Source organism: Scyliorhinus canicula, chromosome 5 (genome assembly GCF_902713615.1).
Source record: "Scyliorhinus canicula chromosome 5, sScyCan1.1, whole genome shotgun sequence".
Lineage (NCBI taxonomy): Eukaryota > Metazoa > Chordata > Chondrichthyes > Carcharhiniformes > Scyliorhinidae > Scyliorhinus > Scyliorhinus canicula.
The window spans coordinates 128,722,590-128,742,435 of record NC_052150.1 but is presented as its reverse complement, the minus strand read 5'-3'; the positions used below and the strand labels follow the sequence as shown (position 1 = coordinate 128,742,435).

At 46.7% G+C, this 19,846-nt stretch overlaps 1 protein-coding gene across 14 annotated transcripts in view; it reads left to right on the top strand.

Annotated features, from left to right (window-relative positions):
- The window catches only part of invs (inversin), a 433,677-nt gene that overhangs the window by 140,386 nt on the left and 273,445 nt on the right, over nt 1-19,846 (top strand). For all 14 annotated transcript variants that reach the window (XM_038797635.1, XM_038797640.1, XM_038797627.1 and 11 more), the window contains one exon: nt 10,216-10,389. In XM_038797635.1, coding sequence (XP_038653563.1) covers nt 10,216-10,389 — 174 coding nt within the window. The remainder of the gene's footprint in view (nt 1-10,215; nt 10,390-19,846) is intronic.

The window sequence follows — 19,846 nt, the reverse complement described above, 5'->3', positions numbered from 1 at the left end:
ATCACTTCAAACATGCAGGTCATGTTACTACGTCAGCTGGAAACTGAGAAGATAAAAAATTATTTTCATGGTTTTTAGCCCTCTAAAGTAGGAGCAACTTATCCCTTGTTTTGGAAAATTGTTAATTTTAACTGCGATATTTCGTATATTTTTGATTTTTTTTTAAATGAAGGATTATGTGCTTATGATTCTTGCACCTCTATTTTAGCTAATTTGCACAATTGTAACCTTTTTTATTAGTTCAAGGGATGTGAGTGTTAATGGGAAGGCCAGCATTTATTGCCCCTCCCTAATTGTTCTAAAGACGGTGGTGGTGAACCACCACCTTTTGTAAAATAAATTTAGAGTACCCAATTCATATTTTTTTCCCAATTAAGGGGCAGTTTAGCGTGGCCAATCCACCTAGCTTGCACATCTTTTAGGTTGTGGGGGCGAAACCCACGCAAACACGGGGAGAACATGCAAACTCCACACGGACAGTGACCCAGAGCCGGGATCGAACCTGGGACCTTGGCGCCGTGAGGCCGCAGTGCTAACCCACTGCGCCACAGTGCTGCCCTGTGAACCACCTTCTTAAACTGTTGCAGTTGATCAAGTATAGGTAAACCCACAGTGTTGTTAGGGAGGAAACCGTGGTTTTGACACAGAGTGACGAAACAGCGACATAGTTCTATATCAGAGTGGTGTTACCATGCATCCCTAGCTGATAGAGGCCACAGTTTAGGAGGTGCTGACAGAAGAGCCTTGGTGAATTGCTGCGGTGCATCTTGCAGATGGTACATACGGTTGGTATTGTGCAACAGTGATGGAGGGAGTGAATGTTTAAGATGGTGGATAGGATGCTGATCAAGCTGACTCCTTCATCTTAAATGCTGTTGAACATCATTGTTGGAGCTGTACTCATAGGTAAGTGAAAGGTGTTGAATCACACACTTCACTTGTACTTAGTAGATGATGGACAAACTTCAAGGAGTCAGGGGGCGAATTACTTGATGCAGTATTCCCATCTCCTGACCTCTTGTGGCTGGTCTAATTCAGTTTCTGGTCAATGGTGACCCCAAAGCTGTTGATAGTGGGGGATTCAGCCATGTTAATACCATTGAATGTCACGGGAGATGGTAAAATTCTCTCTTGTTGAAGATGGTGACTGTCTGGCACTTGTGTGGTGTGAATATTACTTGTGCCAGGAAACCGAGATAGTTTAAGTGACCTATATTTGTATTGTTAAATATTAAAAATAAGATATAGATTTAAGTGGGTTTAATTGAGTGTTTTTGTGAAGGAAAGGGTACAACTCCAGTTAGATTCAGGTGAGATAAAGGTGTTTGCATGTATGGGGGTTCTTGGTTTCAGTTCAAACTGTGTTTCTATTGTGCTGAGAGAGTTTATGATGGGAAAAATAAACACGAGCTTGGGGAAAGAATGAGATGTTGCTTCGCAACCAGGGGCTGCTTTTAGGAAGAACACTTTTTGAGTTTTAGTGTTTAACTGGATCAAGGCAGTTGAAGATAGGAAGCTATAGAGGGAACAGCTCTAAGCCCTGCTAGAAACGGAAAAGCTATACAATGGAGTAATAAGCACAAAAGCAAACTCCAGAAAAGTTAAAAGACAATTAGTTGTAGAAACTAGAAGTTTCCAGTTAAAGGAACAAAGAGGAACTGCAATTGGAACAGGGTACTGATCACTGAAGCTAAAGACAGAGGTGAAAGACCTGGGAAAAGTTCACAAGGGATAAAACAGACATCTGAAGCAAATGTAAGGTTGGTGTCCCCATTTGCAGCCTTTGAAAATAATAGTGCTCGGTTGGGTTTGACTATATGAGTTTTGATTAGAAGTTTGGATGCTGTGGCAATTCAAGACGAGGGAATACTGAAAGGGGAGTTGGAAAACCTGAAAGATATCCTTGCTAAAACAGCTGAGAGAAAAACTTGTTTGGAAGAATAATTGGAAAACCTGGAGGTGCAAGCTTAATGAAAATAGCTGAGAGAAAGCATTGTTTGAAAGTAGATTTTTAAAGCGTGCCTTTTTGAGAGTGGAGTTTGGAAACACTCAACAATCATCTAGGGGGAATTTGAGAAGAAATCCACAAAAGTTCAGTAGTGTGTATCTGCCACTGGGTTTCAGAGTGGGGTGTTGTCTGACCACACCCTGTTGAGTTACAGGGACTGTGTTTATTGAGAATGTTATAGTGTAAGACATATCATGTAACCTGTGTTATGCTGGAAACCTAAGTACATTTTTGAAGGGAGTGAAGGAGTATTTTGTTATTGTCAAACTTTCCATGTTTAATAAGATTTTATCTTGTTTTTAAAAGCTAATTGGCAATCCTGTTCATTGAATCATAGATTCTGTACAGTGCAGGCGGCCATTTGGCCCATCAGGTTTTCACCGGCCCTTGGAAAGAGCACCCTGCCTAGACCACCTAACCTGCTTTGGACTGTGGGAGGAAACCGGAGGACCCGGAGGAAATCCACAGACGGTGGGGGGGGGGAGTGCAAACTCGTAATTGAACATGGTCCCTGTCGCTGTGAGGCAACAGCACTAACCACTGGGCCACCGTGCTGACCGCTGTTCTTCCACATTTTCTAAAAAAGGTGACAGCTACACTGTTTTGAGCCAGGATTCCTTTCTGGGATTTTCCTGTTCAGTTCAGCTGGGATCATAACACTTGCCAAACATAAGCCAAACCTGAATATTGCCCAGGTCTTGTTACATGTGGACAGACTGCTTCAGTATTGTGCAATCATCAGCAAACGTTCCTACTTCTGACCTTATGATGGAGGGAAGGTCATTGAGGAAACAGCTAAAGATAATTGTGCCTTGGCACTGCCTTGAGAAACTCCTAAAATGAAGTCTTGGGGCTCAAATTATTTGCCCACAGCAACCACAATCATCTTCCTTTGTAATATGTATGAATCCAACAAATGGAGAGTTGTCCCCCTGCTTACCATTGATTTTAGTTATGCTGGGACTCTTTGATGCCAATCCTGCTTTAATGTCAAGGGTAGTCACGCTCACCTGCCCTCTTTTTCCAAGGTTGTAGTGAGACCTGGAGCCGAGTGGACCATTGAGAAAACAAACTGAATATGAGCAGGTTATCGCTGAATAAGAGTGACTAGATCGCGTTGCCGACAGCAACTTCGATCAGCTTACTGATGATCGAGAGTTGAATGGTGGGGCAATAATTATATTGGATTCTTTCTGCATTTGTGCTCAGTACATAATTAGGCAACTTTTCCCAGTCAGGTAGATGCTCTTGTTTTTGCTATGCTGGAATACCTTGGCAAGGGGTTCAGCTCATTTTTAAAAAAGATATTTTATTCCAAACATACCCAACATCAACAAAATACACAGTCCATCAATGCATAGCCAACAGTTTCTGCAGTTTTTCCCCTTTTAATCCCCCCCTCCCCATGATGAACAGCTCCTCAAATAAAGTCATGAACGGTCTCCACCGCACTTCGATGCCCTCTTCTGACCCCCTCAACTCCAGTCAGAGAAAGTTGTTCAAGTCCCCCAGCCAGGCCGTCACTCCTGACGGCGTATCTGACCTCCAATTCAACAGGGTCCTATGCCGGACATGGATCATGTGTACTCTATGCACCACCTTGAACTGAATCAAACTCATCCTCGCGCAAAGAACAAAGAAAAGTACAGCACAGGAACAGGCCTTTCGGCCCTCCAAACCTGCGCTGACCATGCTGTCCATCTAAATTAAAATCTTCTACACGCGCAGGAGGTTGAGTTCACCCGCCACATTGCCTCACACCAGAGTCCCCCTCCTATTTCCTTCCCCAACTTACACTTTATCCTCACCACCTGTGCCTTGCCTGCTCCCCCAACCACCCGTTTATGTCCCCAATCCTGCCCCCTCCCAAATTGTCAGGGAGCACCAGTTGCTCCAACAACATGTACTCCGGTAACTAGGGAAATGTCTGCCACTCCTTTCACGCAAAGTCCCACACCTGCATGTACCTAAATTCGCTACCCCTCGGCAGCACAAATTTCTCCCACAGCTCATCCAGCCCCACAAACCTCCCCTCCAAGAACATATCCCTAACCCGCTCCAGCCCAGCTCCCTCCACTTCCCATACTCTGCTAGTTTTTTATTTCTTTCATTGGATGTGGGCGTCGCTGGTAAGGCCAGGATTTATTGCCCATTCCTAATTGCCCTTGAGAAATGATAATGAGCTACCTTCTTGAACTGCTACAGTCAGCATGGTATTGGTACACCCACTGTGCTATTAGGGAGGGAGTTCCAGGATTTGACCCAGTGTCAGTGAAGGAATGGCAATATAGTTCCAAGTCAGGATGTGTGTGGCTTGAAGGGGGAACTTTTTGGTGGTGGTGTTCCCAGGTATCTGCTACCCTTGTCCTTCCAGGTGATAGAGGCCGTGGGTTTGGAAGATGCTGTCGAAGGAGCCTTGGAGTAATGCCATTGTGCATCTTGAGGTGGAAGACTCTGCTGTCTCGGTGTGGAGGGAGTGGATGTTGAAGGTGATGGATGGAGTGCCAATCAAGTGGGTTGCTATGTCATACATGGTGTTGACCGGCATGGGCGGCACAGTAGCACAGTGGTTAGCACAGTTGCTTCACAGCACCAGGTTTGGTTCCCAGCTTGGGTCACTGTCTGTGCGGAGTCTGCACGTTCTCCCAGTGTCTCTGTGGGTTTCCTTCGAGTGCTCCAGTTTCATAGAATTTTTTTTTACAGTGCAGAAGGAGGCCCTTCGTCCCATCGAGTCTGCACCGGCTCTTGGAAAGAGCACCCTACCCAAGGTCCACACTTCCACCCTATCCCCATAACCTAGTAACCCCAACCACACTAAGGGAAATTTTGGTCACTAAGGCCAATTTAGCATGGTCAATCCATCTAACCTGCACATCTTTGGACTGTGGGAGGAAACTGGAGCAACCGGAGGAAACCCACGCACACACGGGGAGAATGTGAAGACTCCGCACAGACAGTGACCCAGCGGGGAATCAAACCTGGGATCCTGGAGCTGTGAAGCAATTGTGCTCACAACAATGCTACCGTGCTGTCCTCCTACAAGTCCTGAAAGACATACTTATTAGGTGAACTGGACATTCTGAATTTTCCCTAAGTGTACCCAAACAGGCGCCGTAGTCTGGCGACTGGGTGATTTTCACAGTAACATCATTGCAGTGTTAATGTAAGACTATTGTGACACTAGTAAAGATTATTATTATTTGAGCTTCTTGAGTATTGTTGGGGGTACACTCAACTGAGCAAGTGGAGAGTATTCCATCACACTCCTGACTTGTGCCTTGTAGATGGTGGATCATCTTTCGGGAGTCGGGAGTTACTCACTCAGAAAGTGAGTTCTTTCTGCAGAATTACCAGCCTCTGAACTGCACTTGTATTTATATGGCTAGTTGAGTTCAGTATCTGGTCAATGGTAACCCTCAAGATGTTGGTAGAGGGGGATTCAGCAATAGTAATGCCATTGAATGTCAAGGCGGGATGGTTGGATTCTCTTTTGTTGGAGATGGTTATTTCCTGGCACTTGAGTCCTGTGAATGTCAATTGCCACTTGTCAGCCCAAGCATGAATGTTGTCCAGATCCTGCTGCATATGGGCAGGGTCTGTGTCAGTATCTGAGGAGTCACGAACAGCGCTTCATGAACAGCTTCACGAGCTGAACATGTGTAAGCATCAGTGAACATCTACATTTCAGATCTTATGATGGAGGAAAGGTCATTGATGAAGCAGCTTAATGGGTTTGGTCTGAGGACATTATCCTGAGGAACTCATGCAGTGGTGTCCGAGGCCTGAGGTGATTGACCTCCAAAAAACCACAACTATCTTCCTTTGAGCCAGGTATGACTCCAACCAGCGGAGAATTTTCGCCCTGATTCTTATTGACTCCAGTTTTCCCCGGGCTCCTTGATGTCAAGGGCAGACACTCTCACCTCAGTTCTTGAGTTTAGCTCTTTTGTCCATGTTTGGACTAAGGCTGTCAGGAACTGAGTGGCCCTGGCAAAATTGAAACTGACCATCTGTGAGCAGGGTATTACTGTGTAAGTGTCACTTGATATCATTGTCAACAACACGTTTCAGCTGATGATCACGAGTAGACTGATGAGTGGTCATTGACTGGGTTTGTTTTGTCCTGCTTTTTGTGGAAAGACATGCCTGGTCAGTTTTCCATATTATCAGCTAGATGCCAATGTTATAGCTGTACTGGAACAGCTTGGCTAAAGATGCAACAATGCAGTTGTTGGAGCAACTGGTGCTCCCTGACAATTTGGGGGAGGGCAGGATTGGGGACATAAACTAGTCGTTGGGGGAGCAGGGCAAGGCACAGGTGGTGAGGATAAAGTGTAAGTTGGGGAAGGAAGTAGGAGGGTGACTCTGGTGTGAGGCGATGCGGCAGGTGAACTCAACCTCCTCCTGCGCGTGTAGAAGATTTTAATTTAGATGGACAGCATGGTCAGCGCAGGTATGGAGGGCCGAAGGGCCTGTTCCTGTGCTGTACTTTTCTTCTTTGCGCGAGGATGAGTTTGATTCAGTTCAAGGTGGTGCATAGGGTACACATGATCCATGTCCAGCATAGGACCCTGTTGAATTGGAGGTCAGATACGCCGTCAGGAGTGGCGGCCTGGCTGGGGGACTTGAACAACTTTCTCTGACTGGAGTTGAGGGGGTCAGAAGAGGGCATCGAAGTGCGGTGGAGACCGTTCATGACTTTATTTGAGGAGCTGTTCATCATGGGGAGGGGGGATTAAAAAGGGGAAAACTGCAGAAACTGTTGGCTATGCATTGATGGACTGTGTATTTTGTTGATGTTGGGTATGTTTGGAATAAAATATCTTTTTAAAAAATGAGCTGAACCCCTTGCCAAGGTATTCCAGCATAGCAAAAACAAGAGCATCTACCTGACTGGGAAAAGCTGCCTAATTATGTACTGAGCACAAATGCAGAAAGAATCCAATACTGTATAACTATTGCCCCACCATTCAACTCTCTGGTGCACAAGTCTTCAGTACTATTGCCAGAATGTTGTAAGAGCCATAGCCATTGCAGTATCCAGTGCATTCAGCTGTTTCCTGATATTATGTGGAGTGAATCAAATTGGCAGAAGACTGGCATCTGTGATGCTGGAGACTACAGTAGGAACCCGAGATGGCGTATCCACTTGGCACTTCTGGCTGAAGATTGTTGCAAATGCTTCAGCCTTGTCTTTTGCACTGATGTTCTGGGCTCCCCCATCATTAATGCCGGGGATATTTTGGAGCCTCCTCCTCCAGCTAATTGTTTATGGTTGCTGGAGGTCAATCATCTCAGTCCCAGGACATCACTGCCAAAGTTCCTCAGAATAGTATCCACCACTATTCATGACTGGGTGTTGCAGGATGGCAGAGCTTAGATCTGATCCATTGATTGTGGGATTGTGCAGCTCTGTTTGCTGCATGCTCCTTGCACTCTATGGCATGCAAGTTGGCCTGTGTTGTAGCTTCACCAGGTTGACACCTCATTTGTAGGTACGCCTGGTTCTGCTCCTGGCATGCTCACTTGCACTTTTTATTGAACTCGGGTTCATTTTGCAGCTTGATGGTAATGGTAGAATTGGGGATATGTCAGGCCATGAAGTTACAGATTATGGTTGTATAAAATTCTACTGTTGCTGATGACTGGCAGTGCTTCATGGACACCCAGGCTTGAGTTGCTAAATCTGTTCAAAATCTATCCCAGTTAGCACGTGGGTGTTGCCACACAAAATGATTTAGGGTATTCTCAATGCAAAGACAGTGCTTCATCTCCACAAGGACTGTGTGGTCATTTCTACTAATGCTGTCATGGACAACTTGCACCTGTGACAGTTAGGTTGGTGATGACCAGGTACAGTAGGTTTTGTAGCTTGTCAAAAATCCACGACACATATACAGTGGAAACATGGATTAAATTTGAGACCCAGTAATGCATGCTATAAGAATTGCTTCTGAATTGGATTCTTTTTCCCAGTCAGTAACTAGAAAACATAATTTTTTTTTTCCCCAATTAGGGGGCAATTTAGCGTGGCCAATTCACCAAGCCTACACATCTTTGGGTTGTGGGGTGAGACCCACACAAATGCAGGGAGAATTTAATTCTTTTCATTTCTATGAGTTACTTTGCATTCTAGAGCTTCCATTCTATGAATAATAGAATTATAAATTTTACATTAAAGATGGAGAATATTTTGCCTACCTCAAGAAGCTATTCATTTAGCCCCAGCTCCACTGAAGTTAATCTTTCTGTGGCTATTATTAAATACGATGTGTGTAAAGGGTACAACAGTACCAATAATGACCAACAATACCTTGTATTAAATGACAGCTTAATACCAGAAAGACTGCCAGGATCAGGAACAAATGAATGTTGCAAGCCTGGGAGCCACTGTATATTAGCAAGGACAGCACTGACCCATGATACATCTGCAAATCCCAGTCGGCCCTTTTCTGCTTCTAAGCTGATATGCATCCTGGATTGTTGTTTGAAGCCAGATTTCTGATTGGATGAGAGACAGGAGTTCAGGAATTTCTGGAACGAAGAAGAACTGGTCCCATTGATTTTTAGTTAATTGCCAAGGCCCCTTGACTACTGCTATTCTTCTGGGTGGATGCTTCACATTTTCCACATGGCACCCGAATTTGCATGCCTACATAGCCTGTTATGTTCAACTAGCACTACAGATGCATCACAGATGTTTGAGCCTACTGCATCAAAAGCTTTACTGATTCACTGTCTTTCAGCCACCTTGGTATAAGGTGCCACATACTGCAATGCAGCTGCACCCACTGAGATGCTGATAAGTCTTCCAACTGAATACACTGAACGCAATCTTCTGATTGTAATAGTAGTTATTCAATTACCTCTGCCGCAAATTTAGTCTTGTAACTGAAACCATGGCTGCCCTGGTCATCAATCAGGTAATTGAAACCGTGTTCGCCCTGGTCACCAAACTGGTAACTGAATCCATGCTCACTCTGGACACTATTCTGATAACTGAACCTGTGCTCACCCTGGCCACCAGCCTAGTAACTAAACCATTCTTACCCTGGCCACCAGCCTGTTTGAGATAATGAAGTTCCTGCAATAGTCATTGCAAGCACTAATTTTGAGAGAATAAACATTCCCCACAGTGGCCTTGTCGCAGGCCCTCACATTGTGTATAAGGACCGGTGCAGTAAAGTCAGTGCTCCTTACTAGTGTCGTGTTATTCACCCTGGGGTAACACGGACTGCAACTGGATGCAGTTGTACTGGAAAGTAGATTCCAAACTGTGATGTTAGTTCATGTTAGTTCAATACGCTTTATTGAACTTGTTAAGCAGTGCACACAGTTCGCTGTGGGTTTGACACTCTACTGATCTAAGCGTGCTTGTTATAACTAACTATACCAGACTAGCTCTGAGCCACGTGTAGAAGGTGCTAACTGATATATACACCCTGAGTGTCACTACGGTTGTCACCAGTGGAAAGAGGCAGAGTGTTGATGCCTCATGTGTTTTATAGTGGGAGACCACCTTCTAGTGGGCAACACGGTAGCATGGTGGTTAGCATAAATGCTTCACAGCTTCAGGGTCCCAGGTTCGATTCCCGGCTGGGTCACTGTCTGTGCGGAGTCTGCACGTCCTCCCCGTGTGTGCGTGGGTTTCCTCCGGGTGCCCCGGTTTCCTCCCACAGTCCAAAGATGTGCGGGTTAGGTGGATTGGCCATGCTAAATTGCCCGTAGTGTCCTAAAAAGTAAGGTTAAGGGGGGGGGTTGTTGGGTTACGGGTATAGGGTGGATACGTGGGTTTGAGTAGGGTGATCATTGCTCGGCACAACATCGAGGGCCGAAGGGCCTATTCTGTGCTGTACTGTTCTATGTTCTAGTGTTCTGCCTGGTGATTGGTTGTGTTCTGTCCTGTGTGTTGATTGGCTGTACTGAGTGTATGTCACTGCCTGTCTGTATCTCATTATGTGCATGAGTGCATATCATGACAGCAAGATGTATTGATCTTATCCAGTTCCTATCCTTGCAGTCAGTACACAAGGAGTCTTGCTTCAATCTATTTTTTGTATAGGTGTCCATTGCACTTCTGGGGAAGTATTTTTAAAATAAAGTTCTTAATTTAAAAGAACTTATTTTTAACTGTCAGTGATTTTTTGATGTAAAAGCAAGTTTACAAAAATAAATCTTCTTGTTACTTTTCTCTTTTGTTTGGACAGGGAAATTACCGATTCATGAAGCTATTGCTGAGTCGACATGCCAACTGGATGCAGAAGGATCTTGAAGAGATGACTCCACTTCATTTGGCTACTCGCCACAAAAGTCCGAAGTGTTTGGCTTTGCTGCTGAAATTTATGGCTCCAGGAGAAGTAGACACCCAAGACAAAAACAAGGTATTGGAGATACTACAATAGGAATTACGTTAAAAACTAATATTTACAATATTGTTTACAATGTTATCATGAAGCTTTGCTGGAGATAAATTTATATTGTGCATGATATTCCTCCTGACTAAATTCTACTTTCCATTTTATCAGGCAAAGATTCTACTTCTGGTTTAATTTATTACAAATCAGTGGTTTTTTTATTTTCAGGTCTCTGCACCTGACAGATTTTAATGAATTCAAGTCCATGACCTTTTACATTTCACTAGCTCCCTCTCCACCTGCCCCTCAGTGGCAGACTCAGAGCAGCGCCAGCACACTCTGTGATCAGATCAGTCAGTGCAGCCAGGACCTAGGTGTCCTTGTGCACCAGTCGCTGAAGGTAAGCATGCAGGTGCAGCAGGCAGTAAAGAAAGCTAATATTGTGAGCAATTTTGGCCTCCTTTTCTGAGGAAGGATGATCTTGCTCTCGAGGGAATGCAGCGATGGTTTACCAGACTGATTCCAGGGATGGTGGGACGGTCATATGAGGAGAGATTGACTAGGTTGGGATTGTTCTCGCTGGAGTTCAGAAGAATGAGGGGAGAATCTCACAGAGACTTATAAAATTCTAACAGGATTAGACAAATTAGATTCAGGGAAGATGTTCCCAATGATGGGTGTATCCAGAACCAGGGGTCACAGTCTGAGGATTCAGGGTAAACCATTTCGGACAGAGATAAGGAGACATTTCTTCATACAAAGAGTGGTGAGCCTGTGGAATTCATTGCCACAGGAAGTAGTTGAATATATTCAAGACGTGGCTTGATATAGCACTTGGGGAGAATGGGATCAAAGGCGATGGGGAGAAAGCAGGATTAGGCTATTGATTTGGATGATCAGGCATGATCGTGATAAATGGTGAAGCAGACTCAGAAGGGCCAAAAGGCCTCCACCTGCTACTATCTTCTATGTATCAACTTTTTACTGTTTGCAATTTCTTCCTTTTTCTGCACATATATTGAGTTGGACACTCCGGGCACGATTTAATGAAAAGGTTGCTAAGTGTGGTAGCAAGTGAGAACTGCTGCGAGCTTCCTGACCCTTGGCCTGGCGAGGCCATCACCGCAATAAAACATTAATTGGTCCACTTAACAAGTTCTCACGGGCTTCTCACCACGCATTATGGTCCCACGAGAGAGGCCCCAGATGGGCGGCGAGATGCCGGACATCAGTGTCCTCACCCACTAAGAGGAACGGGCCCTTGAGGTCGCGGTGACCACCGTAGAGGTTGGTGCATGACATAGAGGTGAGGATCCACCAGCCCCGACCCAGGTGACCTGCGAAACGTGATTTATTAATGCCATTCAGACTGACACATTCCTCGCACTGACCAAATGTCCATTCTCCCCACAGGACTTGCAGCCGATGGCACCTGTCCATCCAGGGTGACGCCCCATCCCTCAAGAGAGCTTCGAGGGTGCCACTGTTATCGCAGCACAGCTATCATCCCCACCCTCCACCAGCGCAGAAACACACACCTCGGTTGGCGACAGTAGTGGTCAGGCTTCTGGGACACAATCTGGTGAGCACCACACAGCTGCTGATGCACATCAGGTGGAGGCAGGAACCACCAGGCGAGACAGTGGTCGGAGGTCTGGTGGATCCCAGGACCCAGCTGAGCCCCAGTCAGATGCTGAGCCTCTGGAACAGGTTTACCCAGAGCTGATGCAGATGATAAGGTGCATCAGAGGGAGATGTCAGTGACACTCCAACAGGTCCACAGTCAATTGGAGGAGTCCCAGAGACTACAGGCGATGGTGCCGCAATGTGTGGCACCGAGGCTAATACTGCTAGGGTGGTGACCGTAGTGGAGAGCCTGATGCACGTCGTGGAGGTTTCCAAGGCATGTCCCAGTCACTGGGGACCTCACCCAGTACCACGTGGACCTTGATGAGGCACAGCGGAGTCCCAGATAGGCAGAGCCGAGCCGTTGTAGTGTATGTCCCAGTCTCAGGTGGACATTGCCGGGGCGTTCCAGAGCATGTCCCAAGTCCCAGAGGAGCATCGCCGAGGGAGTCGACACCATGCTGCAGATATTGGGAAGCCACCAAGGCTCACAGATGCCAGGGTTCAATCAGCTGTCCCTCTGTCCCGAGGTGAACCCCAGGGCACTGTCGGCACTGACTGGGAGGAGGGGGGTTGGTGTCAACCCGGAGCCATCCTACAGAGTGGCGACGGTGGCCACCAGCTCTACTGAGATCCAGCTCCCTGACAATGAAGCATCTCGGAGTCGGTACGGTGGACATGTGCCGCCAGCATTGCGCAGGGCTCTCCAGCCCCAGAGTACCCAGAGGACGCATCATAGTCCAATGGACGCGATAAGCCATGGCTGCCTCCACCTCTGATGTGCATCCTGGGGAAACACCTAGACGCAACAGTAGAACAAGAGTGGGGGATTTAGGACTTGAGGGGGTAGGGGGAGGGGTGGGAAGAATGAGGGGGCAGCATCAGCAGAGTGGGGCAGTTGGGGACACTTATGTAAACATTAAATTTTGTTGACCTCAACCAATATGACGCCTCTGGCACTTTCTTCTGCTGTGCGAGCCGAGCACCAATCCCATGCCCCATGTCCCCATGGAGGTCTTGAACTTAAATTCTCCCACCCACCCACAGCAAACCACAGCACCAGCTTTCAGTGGGTTATCATCATCCCCCCTATGCCCTCGACCGTGATCCGCTGATGGTACCAAGAAAGTCCCATCACCCTGTTACACGTACCCTGGGAGGATGGGTGATGGGGTGGGGGGGGGGGGGGGGGGGGGGGGGGGGGGGGGGGGGGGGGGCAGAGAGATGGGGGGGGGGGGCGGAATGACGGACAAGGCCACATCCTATGCGAAGCAGACGAGGATGAGCTCCATCCTGGCCATCTGGATGTTCCAGACCCTCACTGGACACGTCTGTATTCCAATCTCCGGCTGGTGCTATGGGTCCTTCCAGGACTTGTTCCCCAGGCTCTCCTGCTCCGGCATATCCTATTCCTGCTTCTCGGACGTCATATTCCTCCCCCTCCATCATGTCGCTCTGCTGCTGTGCCAGTTTGTGGAGGACACAGCAGACCACCACAAAGTGGGCGACCCTTGCGGCGGGGGGGTTGTACTGCAGTGGACCACTAGAGCGGTCGAGGCATAGGAACAACATTTTGAGCAGTCTAATGCGTCACTCAATGACTGACCGGGTGGCCACACAGGCCTCATTGTATCAGGTCTCTGCACGGGTCAGCAACCTCCGTACTGCCATCATTAGACTGGTGTCATTAGCCAGGTCCTCAGCGGGTACCCCTTATCCCTCACGAGCCAACCGATTATCCTGGGGTGGTCCTCGAAGAGGCCGGGGAAATCTGATTGCCTAGGATGTAGCTGCCGTGCACGCTCCCTGGGAAGATCTTCATGTGGTGGCCGCACATGAGCTGGATGTTCAGGGAGTGGAATCCCTTCCTGTTGATGGAGGGCACTCCTTGACGGTCCAGTGAGTGCAAGGTGACATCATGCCATCTATTAGCCCCTGGACCTGGGGCAACCTGATAGTGGAGAATCCTGCTGCCGGGCATCTTGTTGGGCCTGATCCATGCCAATGTTTATATAGTTCGTGCCCAGGCAAACGGCATCCATGACTTGATGGCTGCACTTGTGGGCTTTGCTTTTGAGATGCTGCACAGGTTCCTGCTCAAGCCCTAGAATGATCCTGAGATGTAGAAGTTCAGGGCTATAGTGACCTTGACAGCCACTGGGAACGGGTATCCTCCTCCTCCACTTAACTTCTCCCACCCACCCACAGCAACCATAGCACCAGCTCTCAGTGGGTTATCATCAACCACCCCCCCCCCCCCCCCCAATGCCCTCGACTGTGACCCGCTGATGGTGCCATCACCCTGGAATGATGTTACATGGACCCTGGGAGGGTGGGAAATGGTGATGGGGTGGGGGGTTGGGGCAGAGAGATGGGGGGCGGAATGACGGACAAGGCCACGTCCTATGTGAAGCAGACGAGGATGAGGGCCATCCTGGCCATCCACAAATTTAACTCCAACTCTCAACATTGCATTGAAGCATCAGTCCATTATATGTTCATTCTATTTGGGCTTGATCTCTCAAACTTCTGATTCAAAGAAGAGTGTGCTACTAATTGATTCAACCTTGCACATTTAATAAACTGCAAGTCTTACCTACTTGATTAATGTTACAATAGGCAAGTTACAACACTGAGCTGCACTGAAGAAATGATCCTACCACCCAAAGTAACAGAATTGAGCAAATGGAGGACTGGACTTAATGGCTGAATGCGAATCTTTGCAGGTAATTAAGTCTTTACAGGTGCCAATTACCTGCAAAGACTCACATTCAAAGTATTGTCTTGCATCATTGACTTTTGTCTATATATATGTTTCTGGAACCTACCCCTTCATTCACCCGAGGAAGGAGCTGTTGTAAGACTTCTTCCGGGTAAATTTAGGACATGGTGACTCAGTTTCAGGATAAGAGGTTGATCATTTAGGACTGAGATGAGGAGTAATGTGTTCACCTAGAGGCTTAAGGACCTTGGGAATTTTCTACTCCAAAATGGATACTCCATTGAAAGTTTATTCAATGCTGAGATAGATTTTTGATCTTCGGAATAAAGGGATATGAAGAGCAGGCAGGAATGTGAAGTTGAGGGAGAACATCGTTCATGATCATTGAATGGCAAAGCAGGCTTGATGGTTATTCCTCCTTCTATTTCTTATGTTGAATTACATTATTTATTTGCTTCGTAAGTTTTTTTAAAAATGTATGCTTTTGTAACTGGTAAAGCCTAATTGTCCTTGAATTCATGGTCATTCCAGAGGGCATTGAAGAGTCAGCCACATTGTATGATTATTTCTTTATATTTATAACTTTTTAATATAATCTACAGCTCTCATCATCAAGTAGAGAATCAGCTTCCAGATGTAGGTCAATAAATTACAGCCCTTGCCTCAAGATGACAACATTTTTGTGTTTTCAGACTGCCTGCCTCATTTTAAACTGTGGCTGAGTTAGAATTCTTCCAACTGAATTTTGGAAACACCAGAACCATTATTTTCAACTTGTGTCATAAAACTCTGTTCCTTTGTCACTGACACCATTTCCCTAACTTCAACTCCCCAGCTGCTTGTTCAGATTGAGTCCAATTGGCATCCTGTTCAACGCAGATTTCAATATTGAATTCCATATCCCATCCATCACCAAGAACCCTCAGTCTAAAAACATTCCCCCATCCGCCCTTGCCCCTGCACCCCATCTCAACTCTTATTCACATTCTTGTAATTTCTAGATTCAGTTTTTCAAATTAGATTCTTTTCACCCTGATCACAATTAGCTGCACATTGTACAAACAGCTGTATGCTCTCCTGAAAACGTTCATTCACCGATTACCACCCTCACTAACCTATGTTGGCTCCTTGAACACAATGTTGTGTGGAATTTGAAGTAGTCGTCCTCATCTTCAGATCCCTTCATTGCATCACTGTATCATATCTTCATGAACTCCTGATGCCTTATATTTATGCCATACACCTTCAATCCTTAGATTCTAGCCTTTTGTGTGTTCTTGCGACTTTTTTCCACAAATTTGACAATAGGACCTTCCGCTGCTTTGCCCTACCCTCCAGAACTCGCTCCTGAAACCCTTTTTCCACTTTTAGTTTCACATTTAAAAGCGTGATTAAAACATACGTTTTCAGGTGTCACATCTATTAACAGTGGGTTTAGGCGGGCACCAGCCGCTCCCTTTCCTATCCTCGCAAATTAATAAAATCAAGGACTCCAGATTAAAGCATCTTACACCATACTTCAACAATATGTTTGAACCCCAACCTTAGAATAGCACCCCTTATTGTATCAGAATAGCACCACTTTTTGTATCAGAATAGCACCCCTTATTGTATCAGAATAGACACGTATTGTATCAGTATGGAGTTTTGTTTTCAATTCAAACACTAACCCTCCTCGGTCGATCTAAAACATTTTGTCAATTGGGGCAGAATTAGGAGCAGTTTTATGCTGTAAGCTCATGTCGACTGTGAATTCAATTGAGACTCTCCAACTCATTTTACGTAAGATTTCATTGAATCTATTTCCCGCCGCAGGGAAACTCATCGCAGGGGTTTGACAGTGGTAGGACCGGTAAATCCCACTGCCGAGAACGGCCGGAAAATCCTGCCTGATTATATTCTCCAATACAGATAGATTAAACACAGAATTGAACCATGTAAATAAAAATTTCTGAGTAAAGTGAAACAATGCAGCTAAATTCCAAGCAAATGAGATCAAATGGTACACAAGGAAAAGATTAAATCAATCACAACATATTTTTCGATTGAGATCTCAGAATTAGTAGTTATACTATTGTCCGAACTATATTTATTAAGATATAGCTCATTAAATATTGCAATCTAGTTAGATCAAATTATCATGATCCTGCTAAGCATGAGACAAAGCATGTACGGTAAACAGATATTGTTCAGGTTGGTAATTTTTCTTAATTTCTTGTTGTAGAGTATTTGTATTCAAAGCTACAACCGTAAATATATGGAGATAAAAGTTATCAATTGTCTGATTTAATTTAAATATACATAACTGCAAATTCTTTAACAGTGTCGATCCAGTCAAAACATAATTTCTATATAAGATTATTAGCAGCTGTAGTTAGTCATTAACAGAGAATGTTGAATCTGAAATAAACTCCCAAAAATCTGGCTAAAATATCTTGCAGCCAAAAGAATTGAGACCCAGTAAGAATGAGCTTGTTGGATCTATTTTCACATTGGTTGAGTAGACTGGTGATCTCTCGTCACTTTTGCTACAGGTACTATTGACAGTGATGATATTACCAATTTTGTATATTTTTTAATTTTCTAACTAATTTCTCCTTGCCTCATCCCTATCATCTAACTAGTAACGTATTTTCTGGGTACAGAATCATTCTTAGATTGGCAATGGAAAGTGCTTTATGGTTTGAGTGTATTGAGTTGATTTTTTACATTTTCCCTTTTCCTGCTTATGTGCACCTGGTCTTTATTCAATATCTCGACCTAACAGGGCAGTTAAGATTGGCAGCTTACGGACTTCCTCTGGTGGCCATGCGCGGGTAGGTCGCGTTGTCGGCAGCTCCCACCGCTAACGGGCCCTTTTAAGGAGCTTTGACGGTCCCTTTTCAACGTAAATCGATTGTGGAGGGGACCAGGAGCAGGACAGCCAAACAAATGACCAGTGAGAAGCGGCAGGAACGGGCGCGGGAACAGAAAATGGCGGCCGGCTCGGATCAGGCAGCGTGGGCCCAGTGGTCGCGAGAACAGCAGGAGATCCTTAGAAGCTGCTTTGCTGACCTGAAAACGGATGCTGGCCCCAATGAAGGCCTCAATGGAGAAAATGGTTGAGAACCAGAAAATGCAGGAGAAGGCGATCAAGGAGATTGAGAAAAAGGTCTTGGATAATAAAGATGAGATACTGGGCCTGGCCGTCAGGGTGGAGGCACACAATGCCCTACATAAGAGGTGGCAGGAGAGGCTGGAAGACATTGAAAACAGGTCCAGGAGGCAAAACCTGCACATTCTGGACCTACCTGAGGGGTCGGACACGAGCGCATTCATGACCACATTGTTGGGGACCCAGATGAGGGTCAGGAACATTTCCTCGGCCTCTGGAACTGGATGGGGCGCACAGAGCCTTTGCAAGGAAGTCCAAAATGAATGAACCGCCGAGGGCCGTGGTGGCTTCTCAGATAAGGAACGAGTCCTGCAATGGGCTAAACAGGAGCAGAGCAGCAGGTGGGAGAACAGCCTAATCCACCAGGACCTGGGAGCAGAACTGGCCAAGAGGCGCGCTGGATTCAACCGGGCTAAGGCAGCCCTCCACAGTTAAGGGGTGAAGTTCGGGCTGTTGCATCCAATGAGGCTGTGGGTCACGTATCAAGATCGCCACCATTACTTTGAAACACCAGACGAGGCGTGGAACTTTATCAAGCAAGAAAAGTTGGACTCAACCTAAAGGACAGCCACACGGGGACGTTACTCTGGTGGGGATGGCAATTGTCGAGTAGCCGGAGGGAGGGACATTATGCTGTTTCCTCTTATTTTTGTTTGTTCCCTGTGTCTTCGGCCATGTTTGCGGCTTTTGCTGAGCTCGGCCGCAGAGGGAGGAGAGAGGCCCGACACGTAGGGGCCCCCCATTTATTTTGTGGGGCCGGGTTTGCGCCCGGAGTTTGTTGTTAGCTTTGGGGGGGGACGGGAAATGTTCTTTGGGGGCCGTTGTAGCAGATAAGGTGGGCTTTTCACAGGGAGGGAGGGGCTCAAAAAAACGAGGCATCTGAATAGTCGGAGACCGAGGCTGGAGCGTCCGGGTTCAGCATGGGTAAGCTGACTCACGGAAGCGTAATGGGGGGAGAGCCAGTGTCGAGCGGGGGCTTGACTTGGGGGTTTGGGATCACGGGGTTGCTGGGGGGGGCGTGGGGGGGGATGCTGCTTTGCTGACAGAAAAGGAGCCAACATGGGGGTACAGAGAGAATGTTGGGAGGGGGGCCTCCAATTGGAGGGTTCGAGTAAGCGGGGGATGCGGGCTCGTAACTGGCCGAAAAAGGGAGATGGCTAATCGGGGGGGAGGAGGAGGAGGAGGTGGTTAGCCCCCCATCCAGGCTCATCATGTGAAATGGGCTGGTCAAGAGGGCTCACGTGTTCTCGCACCTGAAGGGGTTAAAGACAGACGTAGCCATGCTACAGGAGACGAACCTAAAACTTGCGGACCAAACAAGATTGAGAAAAGGGTGGGTGGGCCAGGTGTTCCATTCGGGACTGGATTCAGAGGAGTGGCAATCCTGGTCAGCAACGGGTGGCTTTTGAGACGGGGAATATTGTGGCTGACAAGGGGGGCAGATACACAATGGTTAACGGGAAGCTGCAGGGGACTCGGGTGGTGCTAGTAAACGTTTACGCCCCTGTGGTGAATGTATAATGCTTAATTCACACTGTATAGCATTGTGTCCTTGTAGGCTCCGTCTATGAGCCGTTGTGCGGCTCTGCCCACAGGGGGAGATGAGGAGCTTGTACAGGGCTCCACCCTTGGCTCTGCCCATGGCCCCTCCCACTACCGGAAGTATAAAGTGCTGCGGTCTTGTGAGTCTGCCCTCAGTTCTTCTGGTCGCAGGCAGGCTCAGTTGTAAGTCTATTAAAGCCACAGTTTACTTCCTCTCGTGTCTCGAGTGAATTGATGGTCACATCAGCCCCGAACTGGGACAACGTGGAAATCATGAGACGCATGCTGGGTAAAATTCCGGACTTAGACTCATACAATCTGATTATGGGGGGGTGATTTCAACACAATCTTAGATCCTGTATTGGACCGGTCAAACCCCAGGTCGGGGAAGCGACCAGCGGCGGCTAAAGAACTGAGGGGATTCATGGAACAGGTGGGGG